The sequence below is a fragment of the Cannabis sativa genome, chromosome X (assembly GCF_029168945.1).
Source record: "Cannabis sativa cultivar Pink pepper isolate KNU-18-1 chromosome X, ASM2916894v1, whole genome shotgun sequence".
Taxonomy (NCBI): domain Eukaryota; kingdom Viridiplantae; phylum Streptophyta; class Magnoliopsida; order Rosales; family Cannabaceae; genus Cannabis; species Cannabis sativa.
In genome coordinates this window covers 37,991,466-38,012,782 of record NC_083610.1, presented here as the reverse complement: position 1 = coordinate 38,012,782, position 21,317 = coordinate 37,991,466, and the positions used below count along the sequence as shown (strand labels likewise).

Sequence of the window (21,317 nt, the reverse complement as noted above, 5' to 3'; positions counted from 1 at the left end):
TTTATTGGATCATTAACACTAAAATGTAGAGGTAACGTTCAAAGTAGGAATTATTGATATATGTTTAATGATATTGATATGTACATCTATAATTCAAATATTACATATTAATGTGATACTATTTTTTTTTTAAGTAGTTGGTCCCAATTTAAATAATTGTGATTGGTTTAACAAAACTATTAAGTTATTGTGTGTAATGTGTGGATGTAATTTCTAGTGCATACTATGATATATACCAAATCTCAAATGATATCTCAAATAATGATATCCAAAAGGCTTTTGGTTCTCAAATTTAAATAATAGTGACTATGATTTTGTTGTGTGTGCAATTTGTGAGTACAAAAATGAGTACTATGTAGATAATAGATATTATCTCAAACCTCAAATAATGATATCTAAAAGGTCTGGGCAAAAGGAGAAGACATGTTCAAACTTTTTAAATGAAATCTTGTGCTTGTGCTTCCATTTCTTAATCACGTGGAAAAAAATGGGGAATTAAGCTTTTTTTTATGCCAAGTTTTCCTTTCTCTTTTTCCATTCTATTTTTCTTCACTAGTCCTTACTTTCAAAACGAAAAGTAATTGAAGTCTCTTATTTTGAATGGTAAAATTGATGGTGTTTTTGTTGGACTAAGTTGGGTTGGTTGTTGCTTATAGACTTAATACACAATTTTGAATCATTCTTATGATGAAATATTGACACTCGTACTCGTAGTATATACAAAACTTGGTATTTTTAATTGGAGTTTATTTATTTATTTATTTTTTCCATTTTAATTATTTGGCTTTGACCTTTGTTATATTCTTTCATTTGATTAATTTATGCTTGGCAATATCATGAAGCTTGTAAAAATTGGCTGATTTTGTTATCAACACATGGCTCAATCTCACCGAAGGTCCAAAGATAACCCCACAATTTGGATAAAGTCAATTGATGATTATATTAGTGTTTGATACAAATTGGTAATTTATTGCTAAAATATAATTTATTTTGTAAAAAGTTTGTTGCAATGTTAAAAGTTGATCCAAATTTATTACATTATAAAAATTAATTTAAATTTGGATCATAATATGTCATGATGTAAAATTTGCATCACAATAAATACACTATTTTTATATTTATTTTTAATATCATTTTCAATATTTTTATTATTAAACTTAGCTAGTTATTGCATTGAATTATAAACATTTTACATTTATTTTTTATTGTTTCATATAAAATAATGATAAAATTAAGAGTAATTTGTGGCATAAATACTTAAGTTTAACTCCCAGTTGTAATTAAATATCTAAGTTTAATTTTTGGCGGTAATAATACCTATATTATAATTCTGAAACCTCTGTAGGTACATAGTTGTTAAGTGTTAAGTAAATTACCACGTGGTAATTCCTGATTGGTCCAAATTGTTAACTTTTTATTTTTTTTAAAAAAATTAGTTTAAATATACGAATAAGAAAATGACACCTAGATAATGACTTAATATTTAACGGTCAAGTACTTACAAATTTTCAAAAATATAACTTAAGTATTATTACCGCTAAAAATTAAACTTAGGTATTTATTTGTAACCAAAAATTAAACTTAAGTATTTATGTCGCAAATTACTCTAAAATTAATAATAAACTTATTATTTTAAATTTTTAATTAAAATATTAATTAAACATTAAATTTTGTACAAAGTTTTGTAATTGTGCATTGGAGCACAATACTAAACATTAATGCAAATATACAAAGTCATTTCTTATATCAATATAGCACAATTTATACATCTCTCATTGAAAATGGTATTGACTAAAGAGTAATTAAATCTACACTTAAATTAATATATGCACTGCAAATAGTTTCTAAATTAATTGTATTTATTTAAATTGAGACCTAATATTTAAAAAGTAGTGCTATGATGTATTATAAATACAAGTTCATTTTTGACACAATACGAAACCAACACGATTTTGAGAGACACAAGCATGATCCGACATCAAAAAATATGAATTTAAACACGTCATAACACTATATTGGAAATTGGCATGACATAACAAAAAAAATATAAGATTAAGCATGACTCGACATGACACGTGAAGAACCAAGAAAAAAGAAAATAAGAGAACAAAAAATATTACATATTACATAAAGTGGGTTGGACTCTCAATTTTAATTAATCAAACTCTCTTCTTTTTTTCCTCCTCTCTCTCCCCTCTCTTTCTTTCTTTCTCTTTCATCAAGAACCCACACCACCACCACTGTCCAAGCTCCGGTGACCACTTTCCGATCACTATCTAACCCTATGTGCCAAGCCATTGTACTTTCTGATAGCTGGTGACCATACCCCTCAAGCAGCATCATTGTACTATCTGCCTGCTACTGACCATACTTCTCAAGCAGTATCACCTCATTTGCCGTCGTTAGTCCAAGATTACGGGTCAAAGTTTTGAGATTCAAAATTTGAATGCATTTTTTGGTTAGCTCCCATGTCTGTTTGACTATCCATTTTCACTGCTAAACTTAGCTCATTGAGGAAAACAACCCCTACTAATCCATTTTGCCAAGTTTGCTACTTTTTTTAGTGATATTTTTGAAGCTCCGCCTCTTTACGATAACTTTCTGGAAATACCATGTACCATTTTTATAAATGGTTGATATGGGCATGATCTACTCATTGATGTGATCATTTTGATATGTACCACTCCTATTTTTGAAAATATTTCTAGTACACCAATTTCTACTACCACCGATCGTAATTAAGGCTTCAGAACTTCAGATTTCAAATATATTCATGTTATATTCATTGGACTCGATTTAAAAAGTACATTACAATGATTTTAATTATTTATTCAATCGAAGAATGTAAGAAAAAGTGACTTTTGTAGTGGCTAGCTGATGAATACACATTTGTACACCTATTCATGGTCATTTATTTGATAAATTAGTGTTTATTTCTAAAATTTTATATATATATATTTGATGTGTTTTTATAGTTGTGCAGTTTTGAGTTTAAAAGGCAATAATACTATGAATTTGGTGCATAAAAATGATAATAAAGATATATGTCAAAGTCGGGAAGCAAAACGTGATTGAAAGAAGCCAAAAACAAGAGTTGCTGTTCTAGAAAACATGTCTACTGGGTATCAGGCAACATGTTGTCTGGGTGCCAAGCGACATGTCTCCTGAGTCTTAGGTGACATGTCATCCAACTTATAAGGATGCCTTTTGGCACGTTAACAAAAGTTGAATCGAACGGAAAAATAATTCAGGTGACGTGTCGCCTGTCGTACATTATAAATTTAAACCCTAATTTTAAAACGTTATATTTTCTATCTTTTTCGGTAGATAAATAGAATTGTATATTTTGACTTCTGGATTGAAAGAGAGAGACAGAAAGAAACTTTTAGATCAGAAAACTTATTGAAGAGCAAGAGCAAGAGATTCCAAGCAATCATCATCATTAACCATTAGAGTCATTTTCTTCTTCTTCTTCTTCTTCTTCTTCTTCTTCTTCTTTATTTTTTGTTTAATTATTTAATTATGAACATGATTATTATTCTGATTATGTTTGTCATTTTGAATTAAACACTCTTTTCTAGAGTATTTATGGAACTATTTTAGATTATTCTCGTATATGTTCTTATTATTTGTTTGTGCAATTTTGTGTTAATTATTATCTTGTTAATGATTGATCACCATTAATTAGTATTGAGATTTTAGATTTCACACTTGAGAGAGGTAATTTAGAATCAAACTTAGAATTTAATGACATATAAAAAAATGTAAGATTGAGAGATTCCACTAATTCTATGAGTTTTATTTAAAGAGAATCATATTACTTTTGTTGATGCATAGATCTGGCCAACACCGTCTGACTAGAATGGTGAGATGAGTAATGAGTTAAGTAAAATAAAAGAAGGACACCAGAACTTTATAGTAGTTCACTCCCCGTGTCGTGACGATAATGGAGCTATGTCTACTTCGAGTTTTTATTTCTCACGAGAATTACAAGGAAAATTAGCTAAAGAGAGATCTCAGTTTCTAGAGAGATTGAATGTGTCATGAGACAAGCTTTGACCTTACGGGGACCTAGATGAATGTGTTAAATGAGCTTGTAGATCTTTCCTTTCATAGGCAAGAATGTCTATTAAAATAATAATACAACATTACAAATATTACATCTAGATTGATCTTGACCATAGATTGAGATTGGTTGAGATTCTCAATTATGACTTCAGATGATGATCGTTAATTTTCGAGATCGAATCGCATTTTTTGGATCATTTTTTGGGTTATTTGTGGAAAAAATCACACTTCGTCCTGGGGGCAGTTTACATCGATGACACCTTCACAAATGACTCTTGGCCCATGCCCCTTGATGATGATGAGAGTGGGAAGAGTGGCACTATTTTTGGCTCCGAAGAGATGTCAGAAGAGAATAATTCTTCTAATGATGACCTACACTATTCAAGGAGAATATCTATGTCTCTCAGTCATAGTAGTGAAGACAGAGTGAGACTAAGCTTTCAAGTCACCCCGAGGCTTAAGTGCCTGAAGAAGTTGGTGAATCAGCAGGTTAGTGATGCACCACTTATTAAAGTAAACATTAGCCTGATGTTTACTTATTTTGATTTTTGTATTATTTTTACGTACTAACCACTTGTTTTTCTTTCTTTTGTAGTGACAATAAGTTTCCTCGAGGCTACGGCTACATGTACCTAGAAGAAGAAGCTTGCAGCTAAGTCTAGTCAATCGATTATTCATGAGGTCATGCATGCCATTCTTGTTGCTTCTTCAGCTCCTTTGAAGAAAGTCCAAGAAGAGAAGTAAGGTCAAAGCGGCTGAAACTTCTGGACCATCTCGGGATTAACACAAAAGGGAAAGAGAAGGTTGTTGTAATTGATGAAGACCCTCATGCTTCTCCCGTTGTGGCCTCTCTGAAAGAGGTGGACAATGCTGGGTCAAGTGCCTAGGCTTCGGGTGACTCGGGGGTTGTGGATGACCTATGTGCATTGGGCACTTTGTTGTTGGCACTTGGGGAAGCTCTAATTTCTTATAAGGCAGAGAGCAAGCCTTTAGGGAAGTTGGTGTCCACCAAACCCCGTCACGACATTGCTCAAAAAGGCTTCAGTGATATTTTCAGGGTAAGTTGTCTTCTTTTTGTCACCTTTCTTCTATACCTTCAAAAGTTTACTAACTTTGCTTTGTCACTTGTAGGCTTGCATGGACTTTACTTATGTCATGGGAAACAAACATAAGAAAGTAGTCCAGCTTGTAGAGCAGTTATCATCTGCTGAAGAAAGGGTTACCGAGGTAGAATAGAAGGTAGCTGAGCTAGAGAAAGCTATTGACGAGCTTGAGACCGACGTCTCTAACCTCTAGGGAATTGAAAATGGCGCAAAGGACAAGGAGGATAGCCATAAGAAGGAGCTTAAGGCTTTAAGGAAGAAGACTTCCGAGGTGGAAGCATCTCTCCATAGTTTTCTTGATGAGAGGAACCTCACTGTTACCAAGATGGAACAAGGTTGGTTATTTGTAGGGCCAGATCATAAGCCTTGTGGAGAAAGCAATAGCAAACACAGTTACTTATGATAACTATTTCTTTGAGGTCATATATCTTTCTTGGTCAGCCAATGGAGGTACCTCCAGTTTCAACTGGCTAGGCTTCCCAACTATCCATGCCAAGCTTTTGAGGGAGAAGTATGAGCAGCTCACGGATGAGGAGTTGATCCATGATATAAACCTCACTCTTACGGATGAGGATGCTCTCTAGGTCGAAGGTTACAACCCCTAGTGTCGAGTTTTAGTTATTTTTGCTCCATCAGATGTCTTGCCTTCAAATGTAATAGGACAAAATGAACCCACCATTGAAGCCATAGCAGACAGATGTTTGTTAGCTTCTCTAGACATTTTTTTTAGTTCATTGTTCTTTCCTTAGTATTTAGTTTAGTGTGTTAGTTGGTCATCACAGGCGACCTTTATAGTGTGGATAGTATTTTATAAAAACTTTATCAAAATTCAATCCAATTTAATTAGACTTTATTCAGTTTTTTTGGTTTTTATGTTATCTGTTACTACATGATGTCTAACACTTGCAAAGTACTTTATATTTTAAGAAACTCAATTAATAATGGTAATGTAAACATTCGTGTAAACAATAAAAGTGCCACAATACTAGTACTAATGTGCTAATTTTTTTTATGCTCATGTTAACATACTTCGGTGGATATGCCCCCAAGTGATGAAAGAATTTCCTTCATTGGTCACATGCCATACCAAATCTCATGAGCTTTTCTTTGATCACGAGCCTTAGGGGGTTGCCACATATTGAGCATTCATCCACTAATTTAAAGATTCGTGGCTTGGCAGTGTTTACTCACTAAAGAGATAACCAAAACTACCTCAAGATATCAGACTGGCTTTTCACGTTTGTCGATTTCGAATGGTCTGTGAACTATAATTGATTAATAAAAATGAAGTACCAATAAGTTTTACCAAGTAATTTTATTCATCATATTTTAAATACAATTACATTGGTTGAGGGGGTGGCACATCTTTAGCTAATTCCAATAGTGAAAAATAAATATCATTAGCGTATTTACAATTTTATTTAAAGAATACTAATTCAATCCCCACTACCTTGATGCCATGTTCGACTAGTAGTGTTGGGTCCATGACTTGGTCATGGATTTCTTAATCTAAAGGGAGAGTGTCACAAAATGATTATGCATCATCTATTTGGTTTAAGAGTCGATTGATCCCCTTGCCAAGGGCAAAGTGTTTTTACTGTTTAGTAAACAGTGAAGAAAATTGTCTAGTGCATAAGATGCTTTTTGTTAATAACATCGCAGATGCTCTCCGTTCTCGTGATAGTTAGAGCTCCGTGATCCGAAGGAGAAAGACCGAGAGCTGTACAATCCTTATCGCTTAGGGAAGGTCATGTGTGATGATTCTGAGACTGTGTAAGTATCATATTACATAGTTGAAGAGGACTTAAATGGATTGATTGGTATTACCTATGTCAACAAGGTGCATCTTGTTATCTGCTAGCCCATCATGAAAGAACTTCATGGTTAAGCGTGCTTCACTTGGGGTAATTTTAGGATGGGTGACCTCATGGGAAATTTTCCCAGGAAGCGTGTGAGTGAGGACAAAACACGTTGAAAACACTCATGTTAGTCTGTAGGGTCAGTCGTCAGTCCATGAAGCAGCCTGAGTGACATACTCGTGTATGAGAGCCATCATTCCGTGGGTGTAAGGGCCCAATAGAGGCTTGAAGAGGGGACATTACAAATGGTATCAAAGCCTTGACCCAGCTAAAAGTGTGGTCGACGAGGACGTCAAACCCCCTAAGGGGTGATGATTGTGACAGTCAGAGCCTTATGATCTGAAGGGGAAAGACCGGGAATTGTAAAATCCCACATTTCCTAGGGAAGGTCATGTGTGATGATTCTGAGATTGTATAGGTATGAGACTACTTAGTTGAAGAGGGCTTAAATGGATTAATTGGTACTACCTATGTCAAGTTTTTCCAGAAAGTGTGTGAGTGAAGATAAAGCATGTTAGAAACACTTGTGTTGGTCTATAGGGCCAGTCGTCAATCCGTGAAGCAGCGAGAGTGACATACTCGTGTATAAGAGTCATCATTTCGTGAGTGTAGGGCCCAACGGAGGCTTGAAGCGGGAACATTACAGTTCCAATACCTTGGTGCCAACATTGGATTTAAGTGGCAGTCATAGTGGGTTAACTTGTAAGTTTAGGGTTCTAATGCTTCTTAGATGACATATGGCCCTTCCCAAGATGGGTTGAGTACTCCAACTGATGCGTCCTTAGTAGCCGGAAATACTCATCTTAGTACCATATTTCAAAGCTTGAATTTTTTACCGCGCACCTTGGAGTTCAAGTACTGTGCAACCCTTTGGTGATATGCGGCCTTGTGGAGCTCATATTTCTCTCTGATTTCTTTGATTCCATCTAGAGACTCAACCAACAACTGGTAACTAGTGTGTTGATCGCAAGTAAGTCTCTGATGGGATGGTGGTGTGACCTTGTGTCGGGCATGGGGAAAATGGAGTAAGTCTCCAACTGGTGACTAATGCTTCTTAGATATATATATGGCGGTGAAAAGAATTTGAGGTTTTCGTGTTCTCGGGCATGGGGAAAATTGAGTATTGGTCCATTTGGAGCGAGGGTGGCCGAAGCATAGTTGTCTGTCGTCAGAGTTGGGGTGTGGCTGGTTCATTTTTTGGATCGTGGGACGTGGGTGGTGGTCCACTGGTTCCTGGGCAGCAAGAAGAATAAGAAAATGAAGAAGAAAAAATAATTAATTTTTTTAATAATTTATATTTATATTTTTATTTTTATTTATTTTCAATTAAAATTATGATGTGGACTAAAAAAATCTTTGACATATGGTATTCTTCTTAGCACTTAATAGAGCTGTTAAATTAGGTATTGACGGACTTACAAAAAAATATGATCTTGGAGACTATCACTGTTATTTCTAGAGGTTGGGAACTAATCTGCATCAAAGCGATATTTTTAGGGACTTTAATCGCAAATTTCTTTTAATATTATATCATAATAAAATTACTCTCAAATAAGTATAATATTTATACATGCATTATAATTGAAAATAAAATTGTTAATTCTACATAAATAAAAATTTATAAACTACTCATATATTTTTTGTTAAGATATTATTATCTTGTTATTAAAATTTAGAGATTATTTTTATTTATAATTAGTTTGAATTGAGACTTAATTTTTTTCATAATAAATTAAAAATTATTTTTAAATAGAAATTTTACTGTAGTGGCTTTCTTAGGAGTATATATTACAAAATTTAAATCTTGGTATTTCAGGCTCTTATTTTGGATTAGTTGGCAGTTTGCGAAAACTGCTCAGCAGCTAAGTTGAGAGGCGCATAGAAATAGAATGTTGCTTGTTGAGTGAGAAAAGAAGACCGTTACTGATTAGTAATATGTTCTCTCAACCATTTCCCAACAAATGACATTATGTATTCTATAGAAAGGACCTGGAAATCAAATGTGCTATTTTAAACCAATGATATGTGTGTATTTGAAACTAGTGATGTAAATACTAGTCAGATTTTTTGATATGGCTTGACTTTGGAAGATACAAGCACGATTCAACACGAAAAAATATGGGCTTAGACAAGATACGACGCAATATTACAAATTAGTACGACACGATACGACACAATGTTATAAATTAGCACGACACAATGTTACAAATTAGCACGACACGATACGAACAAATAAAGTTAAACATGATACGACACGACAATCTCAAAGGTACAACACGTAAACACGAATAAACTAGTCTAATATTGCAACATGTTAAAAATTCATATAATTTGATTATAATTATAATGGATGTGTATTTATTAATAAATATTCAAATTTTAATAATTCTAATTAATTTTTTATGATTATGTGTAAAGTTTATTAGAAAAATTATATAAAACAATTGCAACTATAAAAAATATATATAATTTAGTAATTAATTTATTAATTCATTAATTATAAATAAATAGTTGAAAAGTGGAGGGTGAACTCAAACTCGTGTAAGAAAATGAACTGACCCATTTATAAAAAAATTGAGCCAAATAAAGCACGACACGAGTCCGATCACGATATCAAAATATGAGCTTACAAACCCTGTCGAACTTACCCTTTAAAATATTAGCATGACACAACCCACTGAAAAATATATATAATTTAGTGATTAACTCATTAATTGTAAAAATAATTAATAAAAAAGTGGAGCATACATTCTAACCCGTATAAAAAAATAGATTGACCCATTTATGAAAAACGGGTTGGTTCGAATAAAGCACGAAATCAAAATATACATTTGATCTATTAAGTTTTAAAATATATTTATATTATATGTATTAAAATTTTAAATTATTATTTTTTACATTAAAACATTAATTATATATCATTTTTTTTAAACATTTATATAAATATGTGAATTGAATTGCATCATTTACTTATATATCAATCAGATCCAATCTGTACAGATTTTAAATTTTTCAATCCAATCTAAACAAATACGGATATCCACGCTTTATAAATTGGATTGGATTGACTATTTTATGAACTCCTTGAATTATACCATTATTTTAAATTTTAACATAGTTACAAACTGTGGTTAAACATGATCTAAATCTGACTAATCTGATATCTAATAATGACCCTATCAGTCACTGAGGTTAATTTTTGTATTCTGCAGAATTCTCTTATATACAGAATTCAAACCTTGAACATTTGTGTATGCTCTCTACCACAACACCATATAACTTACAATACTTAAAAGCAGTTTTTCAATTCAACAAGCAAAAGAAAAGAAAAAAAAATCATACAGGGAGTGGATCAGACCACCTCCTCTTCAGTTCTGATTTACACCGAACCTCCTTTAGCTTTCCATCTACACCATAATCCCTTTCCATAACCAGGTTGATTCCTTCATCTGAGTACCACCCAACTCCAATGCAAAGAGTGCCATCCTTGTTTACGTCTACATACGCAGTGACACCACCCGGTAGCCAAAGCATGCTCACATCCTGCATGTCTAGTATCTCTTCCTCTCCAAAATGGATAGCACTCTCTGGCAAGCTCCGCTTCTTTAGTGTCTCTGTGCAAAGATAGACGTATGGGGAGCCGTTGGTTTCCTCTATGACTGACTCCTCACCGAACACTGGAGTAGCATTGACCTCAAACACCTTCCAGGACCCCGTTAGATGTGATGGCTGAGTTCGTTTGCGCTGAGAGAATGGTACTGCATTGAAATCCATATCACTGTTTATGGATAAAAAGAAAATATCAGTATCCAGAAAATATCTTTTTAAAGAATATGATATTACAGAAGTTTTCCCTAAGAATCAAGTTCTAGGCTGCTAAAGGCTTCTAAGCAGTGTAAGCCAACTGAAGGGCAAGTGTATATGCATATATCATAGCAAAGATCACCTTAAGTTAAGGCTAAAGATATTTCATAAATGTAAGCTCTTCCTACAATTAAAAATTTGGGCTGCTAGTAACTTGTCAAAACAAAGGAAATATAAGAGCTTGAATGGGAGCAAGAAACTCTAACGCTAAGTCACTGTCTGTAACAAAGTTCAATAATCAAGCCAGAACAATAAGTGACGATGAGAAATATTTGGTAGATTGAGGTTCTAGGCCTTCAAGCTAAGATGATGGATGGACCCCAAGAGTATTCGAGATTGCTCGGTTTACCAACTATTTCTCATTACTCTTTTCTTTTTTTCGTAATAATCATCACTTATTGTGATTAATCGTTGTTGCTGACATAAGTGTCTGAGCCAGCCAACTAATGGCCACAATTGAGTTCTTGCATTTCCTTCGTTTTGACAGGTTACAATGGCCTGGATCAAAATTGTACAGTAAATATCGATCCCTCTGGCTCATGGTAGAACCAGTTAATTTCCTAAAAAGTGGTTGATATAAAGGTGTTTCAACTGCTTTGGTGTGGAGTTATGATAATAATGAATTACACAGCATAGTGTATAGGCAAACCTCAGAGCCAATGGAATCGAAATTGAAGGGTACCTTTTGTCATGAGTATTGGCAGGACTAATCCACTCTTCTTCATAAACAGCAACTCTCAATATTTGTATGTCTGAGCCACCATTGCTGAATTCTATAGTATGAACAATCCGTAGTCTCTTGTGGCAACCTTTCACCAAGCACTAAACGATAAAAAATCAGAAACCAAATCAATAATAATCATCAGATTTAAATGAGAAAAGTAAAATAACTTGACTTAAGCATTGGCACATTAAAATATCACCCGGAAAGTGGTTTCGTTAATTGAGCGCAAGATTGCGCAATAAACAAACTAAAAAAACATAGACATGGAGAAAATACAAGCTTGATATTCATTGAAAATTGAATGATGTGGGGAAAGAATAGTTTGAGTGCCACAACCTACATCAATATAGCTTAATATAGTCTCTTCAAAATAGTTTGAGTGCCACAACCTACGTGAAAACTTACTTGTTCAAACTTGAAAGTTGGTGAAAGGTAATAGTTTGAGTCATCCACATCAGCAACTGGGATATCAACAGGACCCCTTGAATAAGATCCATCCTGTAAATTATGAAGCATAAAATGAGTGGCTAAGACAAACAAGAAAATAGAACTGTAATCTGGTAAAGTAGTAATGAAGATCCTGGAAGGGAAACACAAGGGATAAATAAATCAATTCTAAGTTGTTGTAGAAGTATAGAATAAACAATGCTTTATCTGCTTTAGAATCAGTTCAAACCAACCAATAAATACTTATAAATTACACAGAACAACAAAGTCTTAAATTTAGTAAAGAGAGACAAGGTGGAATATTATACCTCAAAATAAACAAGTCCAGGTTCATTTCCCATAATGTCTTCTTCCATCACATCACATTTCTCAAAGTCATAAGACCCAAATTTTGGAAGAACTCCATATTTACCAGACTTTGTCATTGTCCCTATGGAAACAGATACATCTTCACCACCCTCCTTGCCTTCTCTAGCTCCATCACTATCACCACTATGCTCAAGTACCTCCCCATAAGGATTTAGAGTCACCCAATTTATCTTCCTCTGAATCTGAGATGTCTTCCCTAAGGATGAGGATGGAATGGCCTCGATTCGAGAAGTCGTGTAGAAATCGAACAAGTTTTCATTCTTACTCCCAATCTCAACTGGCTCCATCTCTGCAGTGATGGGTGAAAATACTGCTCCAACTCCCTTCCATATCCCGCTAACACTACTAGTGAAAGTATTCCACATCGGTTTTATTACAGGTTCCTAAGATGAAAATTGTGTTCCTTGTCATTCGATTAACACTAGCATCCACATGTTTACTGTAATTTAAGCAACATGTTCTAATAGACATTAGAGAGAATATGTTGAAGAAAATTGTTGACTACATTTAAGCTTTCAATCCTCCCACAACATAATTCAGATTCAAATTGAACAACGTAATGTACTCTTTTTATGCATATGAACTATCAAATATAAACCAAAAGAACTTGAATCACCATTATAAAACCAGATACAACTCTCCTGAACTGTATAGATATATAAGCAAAAATACTAAATTTACAAATACCCACCAAAAAAGTATTCAAATTTACAAAAACCATTTAAGACCAATTCCAAGAAACATTCCAAAATTCTCTCATTTTCTCGGAAAACAAACGAAAAAGGAAGATGAATTACCTGAGTCTGAAGAACGGTTTCGACTTCGATTAGCATAGCTCCGGAGACCATGACACCTCGACCATTCTTGCTTCTCCTTCTCCTAACCACCTTCCTTCCCCTCTGTCTCCTTCGACCGGTTCTCTCTTTGCTCTTCGAAGCCATCTCGTTATCGACGCTCCAGACATTTTCCTTCTTGCCCTTTACTGTTATTGAACCATCTTTCCCACGGTTGGGTTTCTTCTGGCACAGGGTGACGACCTTTCTAGGGTTTGATTTGGAGAAATTGGGAATAAAAGGAAGGGAGAGAAAAAGATTCTGTGCGGCTGAGGAGTATAGAGAACGATGAAACCCAAGATGGGGGTGGGTTGTGGTAGTGGCCGCCGGTGAGGGCATTTTGGGAATTTCGTTTTCTTTTGTGCGATGAAAGAGATAATTCTGGATAACATAGCTGGAATTGGGGGTGGAGCACAGTCCGTTGTTTAAAGGGGCCGGACTTCGAATTGGGCTTTGAAACAATTGGGCTTAGTTTCCTATAATTAATAGGGAATTTTCTTGCGAAACTTACAAAAATACTGACTTTTGGTCCAATTTTTATAAAAATACTACCACGCAGCAAAAATAAATTTTAGAAGAAATTACATTGTATACCCACTTTATTTTATTTGTTTTAATTTTTATCTTCATTTCCATATTTTTTTAAAATATACCCACTTTTATAGATGATGTCCCCATTATACCTTTATGTTAATGTAAATCATGTGATACACTTAAGTGGAGGACAATGGTATATTAGGCAACCCACTCATAAAAGTGGGTAAATTTTAATGAAATATAATTTAAGGGTATTTTTGATTAATGAATACAAAAAAGAGGTATTCCTCAACTTATCCCTAACTTTTATACTGTCTTAGCCCATTTTTTTCTTTGATACTGTAAACGCCAAAAAAATAAAATGAGGTCTCTGTCTTCCACACTCGCGGACGGAACCACTACAAGAACACCAGAACAATCAAAAAATAACCATTAATTCCGGTGAGATTGAGAAAAAATAGTAAAATCGACGACAAATAAATAATCATGGCAAAACAACTGTAAAATAACACTAAAACAAATCAAACAAAAAAGAAAGGAAAAAAGGATTAAAAAAACTAACAATGTCCTTAACAGCCTCAATACCAGATGCAATAGCAGCTATATTTGCAAGTCCAATCTTAGAAAATCAGCATAAAAAAATTACTAAAACAACACAAAAATAAATGTAAAACAATAAGCAGATATAACCACTCAGAAAAACATAAAAGAACCACACACCTCAAAACTTTTTTTCTAGTGAGCTCGTCAAATGTATTTATAGGAGAACCATAAAAAAAAAACCACAAAATAACCATAAATAAGGAAGAATAAATGTATTTTATAGCCTCTATCTTCCACACCCACGAATAGAACCACCACAACACCATGAGAACACCTAGACAATAATCATTAATTCTAGCGAGATGGAGTTGGAACTGTAAAATCGACGTCAACAAATAAATTATGGAAAACAACCGTAAAACAACAATAAAACAAATAAAAAAAAAATAAAAAAATGATTAAACAAAACTAACTATTTTCTGCACAATCTCAACACTAGATGCAATAGATGTTATATTTGCAAGCTCAGTTCAGAAAAATCAGAATAAAAAAATCACACTAACTCTTATTTCAAAAAACGTGACTAAAAACTTCCAAAACTAAATAAAAAAATGAAAAAAATGAAGAAGAAGAACTGAACAAGAAAAAAAAAAAAAAAACCTATATATTAATGGAGAAAGAGAGAACTTGAGGAAACAAAAAGTAAAAATTAGAAGAAGATAATGATGATGAATAGGAAGAGAGAATAATGGGAAAGTGGGATTAAAGTGAAATGAAAGGGTATTAATGTTTAGGGTATCAAATTTTTCATCATTAATTTTATTAAAGAAAAATTAAAATAAAACTCTGTCAAAGTCAAATCATAAATTTATATTATTTCAAAAATATAATACAATTTTAGTTAAAAGAAAATAAAAAAAAAAAACTATCACTAATGTGACAATACAAAATCACATCATGCATTTATTATACTTAAAAAATAATAAAAATTGTTTAATAAATACTCAAGTCAAGACACTACACAATAGTTACAATAATAATAAAAAAAAAATATTACCGTGTAACCAGTGGCGGAACTAGAAGACGAAATAAGAAGGGGCAAATAAAATGTATATTCACCTAATTTTTTTAGTGTGTAGTATTTTATAAATTAATATAAGACGTTAATTAGTTTTATATAACATATATAAAATAATGAGAAATAATAAAGGACACTTTATAATGCCAAGTACTATAAAAAGTAACATATCGTTATTAGTGTAAAATAATATCGAGTCCTAAATATTTTGATTTAATAAATAATATAAGAAACCGCTAACCACTTATAAAGTGCCATATTAATATGGTATTAGATATCATAAGGATACATATATAAAACACATATAAATATATATCATACAAAACTACTCTTCAAAAATAAATTATATTAATTATTTTTTTTTGTCACTTTTTACCATAAAATAGATAACTAATTTAAATGGGCTATTGGGTTTGAGCTTCTTTTTCAATTTTAACTTCACAATTTATTATTAGGCTTAGTAATAAGAGAATTATCACATTTTCCTACTAAGTAAAATCTAATTATCCTAATTTAATTTATATATTATGTATATTTTTTTTTCTTTTTCTATAAAGTTAGGGGAGACCATGGCCACTCCATAGATACAAGTAGTTCTGTGACTACGTGTAACAGTAAAAACGAAAGAAAATGGGAAAAAAATAGTATAGGGTGTAAATTTCTCATTTTTTTTGGGATAATTAGATAAGGTACTATTTTTTGTAATTTTTTTTTTTTATTTTTGTGTATTTGTGAAATAATCTCGTTTTCTTTTTTTACAGTTTTTTAGATAAAATTTTACAAAAAGTATGGCTTCATTTTTAACGAATTATGAGTAATTTGCGGTATAAATACCTAAGTTTAACTATCAGTTATAAATAAGTACCTAAGTTTAATTTTTGACGGTAATAATATTTAATGTGACGGTGACTTTTCCGGTGACGAATTATGACAGTTTTTTGTGACTTTTTCAGCGATTGTGACTTTTCCAGTGACTTTTCTGATGCCGGTGACTTTCCCGGTACCAGTGACTTTTCCGACGATTTTTTCGACAAAACTTATTATTGTTTACAAATATGGGCTTTCTATTTTTTTTTTACAAAAATATAGCATAAAAAAATCTATATAAATGTAAAAAAACAAGAGAACCCATAACCCCTTAGCATTATTTATTTATGCCATAAAAAAGTAAACTCTTACAATTTTCTCATATATAGTGTAATTTTTACTATTAAAATTATATTGTTATCTAGTTAATTTATGTTTTTTTAATTATTTATTGCCCATTATGTTATATAACCTATTTTGAAATTATAAAATTTTATCATTTATATTATTAATGTAACTATTCATTTATTTTCTAAAAAATAAATTGTTATTTTAGCTATCACTAACTCAAAAAGAAAAAAAAAGAAAAGAGTTGAAAGTATGAAGTTATAACAAACAAATTTTATGAAAAAAAATAACATAGTAATACAAAAAGATAATTAAGTTGTTAAAATTAAGTAAAAAAAACTTCGTAATACAAAAACAAGCCGAGGAGTTGATATTATTTTACTTATTGCAACGAGATTGGTGTCTTATTTTTTTTATGCTGTTTTGTAGCTGTCTTTTTGTTGTTTCATAATTGTTTTCATGTTGTTGTTTTGGTGTTTTATAATTATTTTTTAGTTGCTTTAGTTGTTTTTTCTGTTTTACTGAAACATAATATTTTTATAATTTTGAAACTTAGACAGTATTTTTGGAAATTTAAGACAATAAAAGTGTAAAAAAAAAGTATGAAAGTAAAAATGTAAAAATAACAAAAAAAGATAGGTATATATTTTTGTAAAAACCTCTAAATTTTATGGGTTTTTATAAAAAGAAAAACACATTTCTTTGGATCTGATGGGCCCTTAAATTTATCCAAACCAAGAGTTATTGGGCTGGAACCTAAGCAAGAAAAATTGAAGCAATTTATTTTTTGGTAATAAGTTTTTCTGTTTTTTGTACTTGATTTTTAATGAGCACATATATGATATTTATTTTAAAACAAACAAATATATTTACTGTCTTTCTTTTTTTTTTTTTGGCTAAACTAGAGTATATTTACTGTCATTCTCCTAAATCTCCTCCTTTTTTATTTATTTCTTCTTGCATAGAATCATTTTCTAATTTGAAAGCTAAAAACAAGGCATGTGTGAAGTGGAACAAACATGAAACATAGTACATTAATGCACTAACCTATCTTGTTTGAAAAAATTAAATATGTTTGTGTTTCTCTCTCTCTCTCTATATATAATGAATATAGGGTAAGGCAAGTAAGTGCATCCTAGGTTCTTTTCCTATCCATACAAGCCTTATAACTCATTTTGGCTCCACCATAATTTCTTTATGGGAAAAAAAGTAACCTTAGGCACTATCTTCACATGCTCTGCCAAAATTGATAGGTCAATTCAAATTTATATCTTTTCATCTCCAACTTTTTTTAAAAAAAAATATATATATATATATTTTTATATATCTCATAGTGGGTTCAAAAGTAATCGAAGTTTCTAGCTTAATTTGATATTTATTTCATTGTTAGTTTTCAAATATTTTAGGCTGAAGTTTTGATAATAAGTATTTTTGGTTGAAGTTTTGATGATAAAATATTTTTGGTTGGTTATTAGGTAATTTTGACATAAAGTTTTGAAGCTTGGCTCTAAGATGTATAACTAAAACAAATATGGAAAAATATAAATGGTTGATATATGAAGATGAGTAATTTGTGGCTAAATATTTAAGTTTAATTTTTAGTTGTAAATAAATACTTAAATTTAATTTTTGGTGGTAATAATACTTAAGTTATAATTTTAGAACTTCTGTATGTACCTGGTTAAATAAATTGCCATGTGACAATTCTTGATTGGTCTAAGTCATTAAATTTTTATAATTTTAAAAAAAATAATTAAAATATATCAATAAGAAAATAACATGTGGATATAATGACTTAACATTTAACGGTTAGGTACTTGAAAAATTCTAGAAATATAACTTAAATATTATTTTCGCTAAAAATTAAACTTATGTATTTATTTACAACTGAGAGTTAAACTTAAGTATTTATACCGTAAATTACTCAATAAAAATTCATTATTGTTGATATATTCAAACTTGACAGCTCAAAAAAAAAGTTAAAATGGGAGTAATATTAGTGACATTGTGATCTCACTCCTTTTCATCATCTAAAAAGATGGTTTGGTCCAAAACCAAAGCAATCCCTCCCACAACTTTACTTTTATTTATGTATATTTTCTCTGACATAAGATTTAATAAGTTGAATATTTGGAACACAATCTATATGAAATGTTTGGTATAGTGACCCCATTTCATTACATTCTCTTTAACTGGATTTGGGTAATTACTACTATTAGCTGTTGTTGCCTGAAAAGGGGAACAGCTTTTTTTTCTTTCTTTCTTTCTTTCTAATTTTTGTAATATTTTTATAATTTATAGTGACCCTAACCCTAATCACAATTACACTAACCACTTCATTTCATGTGGTTCTTCTAATAACACTTTATTATTATTATTATTATTATTATTTTCTTTTTAACAAATTATATTATTATTACTATTAAAATAAAGAGATTTTGCCATGAGTCACACTTTCATTAGTGTGTCTACGTGGAATCTATTAGGATAAAAGACAAGGATGACACATTAACCTCATCAAATAACAATTATATTATAATAAAGTTTTAGTTGGTTCATTTCAGAAAAAAAAAAAAAGAAGTTTGTTTGTGGTTTCAACATTATTTTTACTTCTATTTTAAAAACAAATATGATATGATTAGATTATATTAATAGATTAGTATGCTGTCATTTTGTTAGATTAATTAAGATTTTTATTTTTAAATGTTGACATGTATCAAATTATGTCTTGTGAATTTTTTTAGTCATTAAAAATTGTTCCTGAACTATTGAGATTGTTAGATTTAAGAACATTTGTCCAGTTTCATTCAATTTTACTAGTTATGTGATTGTCCATGTACTAAATCACACTCCTTAGACTTTGATGTCGACTAAATTATGCTCCTTAAACTTTAACATGTATCAAATCAAGCCTCTTGAGCTTTTATCCATATTAGACTTTCCTTATTAAAATTGAAAAAAATTCTTTATATCTAACAATCTCAATAGTTCAGGGGATTTTTAATATCTTTAAAAATTTAAGAGGCATGATTTGGTACATATTAACATTCAAATGTAAAAATCCTAACTAGCATTTTTATTATGTGTAAGTAGAGAACATATTGGAGAAATTAATTCAATTACATATCTGATTGTTGGATAAATTCCCATACTAACTGTCTCATTAACAAGTTACAATGAAAAATAAAATAAGACCTTTTACAAGCCTCAACAGACCATTATAACTCTTGGAGTAGTCGGTTCTGTTTTTCATAGGCTTGGATCTTTAAACTCTTTACAATAATGAAGTAAATAACAATATCTCAAGACTCTAACCAACTTTCAGCAATACAAGGAAAATAATAACAGTTTTTATAACTGTTTTCTCAGCTCAAAAACACAACAAAATTACAGTCAACAAACACTATAAATAAAAGAGCAACCTGCCCATTTGATGAGTGACATTCGGCCAACCATTGTGAGTTGCAGCAACCATTTTGCTTTGTAGAATCACCTCAGAAATAAGAGAGAAAAATAGAGAGAGTTGGTGAGAGATATTGTAATACAAACCAGAAAATAAAAGGAAGAAAAAGAGAGAAAGAGCCATTGAGATTACCAGCTGACTTTGTAGTTTGGAATCTCCAAAACCATTGTAACCCGAAGCTGATTTTGATAGTGAAGACTCAAGCAACTTTGAGGGTCGCTTGACGGAGACGTACCTCTGATTTAGAGGGAACTCCAAAATCAATCGTTGTGGTGTCTATAGTTTTTTCTTTGCTGGTTTTATTTTCGGTTGTTCTTTAGTTTTGTTCTTTGGTTTTTTCTGCAGGTTTAAAGCTTGGAGAAAGAAGGTTCGAATGCTATATTTTGCAGAAAAATGAAAGAAGAAAGAAGATTAGAAGGGCTGAAGGAGGAAGAAAAATGCAGAAGTGGTTAAGTATTGTTCTGCTGCAAAGTTTTGCAGCAAGGAGAAGAAGAGAAGTTCGGCTGAAGAGAAGAAGAGGGCTGCTGCTAGGAAGTGGCTACTAGGGTTAGAGAGGAGAAGAGAAAGAAAAGGGCTGCTAGGGTTTGTGACCCAAAAGAAAGGCTTTATACTGCCTTAAAGAGGGTAAGGGTTTCGAGGGAAAACTCTCTTGATCCGCACAAGAGAGAAAGGTCAAGTTTGACCTTGGTTTTTTGAACTTTGTGGTGTTGGTGTAGGGGCATTTTTGGAATGCTTTATTTCCTACAGTGGTATCAAAGCTCGGGGAAGCAAGAAGATTCAACAACACCTGGAAACAAAGTCAAGAAACAAGAAAGATCATCAAAACATAAAAGAAGCCAAATTTGAAATTATCAAGAAATTGATAAACAGGAAAACTCTAACCTAAACTTTATCTTGTTACATTCTTGCTTTTATTATCTTGGTCAAATAATTAAAATGAGTAATATTAGAGTGGATGTTGACAAGTTTGATGGATCGGGGGATAATAGGATTTGGAGGAAGAAGATTAGAGCTCTTCTTGCTCATAACAAATTACTTAGGGTTCTTAGTGAACCTATAGAATGGCTAGAAAATACTTCTAAATCTACACAAGAAGAACTACTTGAAACTGCTACTGGATTAATCATTTTCAATTTGTCTGATTCTATTATCAGGTTAGTTGACAAAGAAGATACACCAGCAAAAATATGGAAAAAGCTTGAAGACCAGTTTCAAAAGAAATCCTTGATAAACAAGATCTTTCTTAAAGAAAGAATCTTTGGTTTCAAGATGAG

General features: G+C 31.7%; 1 protein-coding gene across 1 annotated transcript; it reads right to left on the bottom strand.

Moving 5' to 3' along the window:
• Nucleotides 1-10,193: 10,193 nt before the first annotated feature.
• LOC115709967 (uncharacterized) lies at nucleotides 10,194-13,661 on the bottom strand. The gene is made up of 5 exons (XM_030638251.2): nucleotides 13,232-13,661; nucleotides 12,374-12,817; nucleotides 12,024-12,116; nucleotides 11,577-11,716; nucleotides 10,194-10,808 (listed from the first exon to the last, which is right to left on the bottom strand). Exons 1-5 carry the CDS (start codon nucleotides 13,604-13,606, stop codon nucleotides 10,367-10,369), a joined length of 1,494 nt encoding a protein of 497 aa, XP_030494111.1. The 5' UTR covers nucleotides 13,607-13,661; the 3' UTR covers nucleotides 10,194-10,366.
• Nucleotides 13,662-21,317: the final 7,656 nt, after the last annotated feature.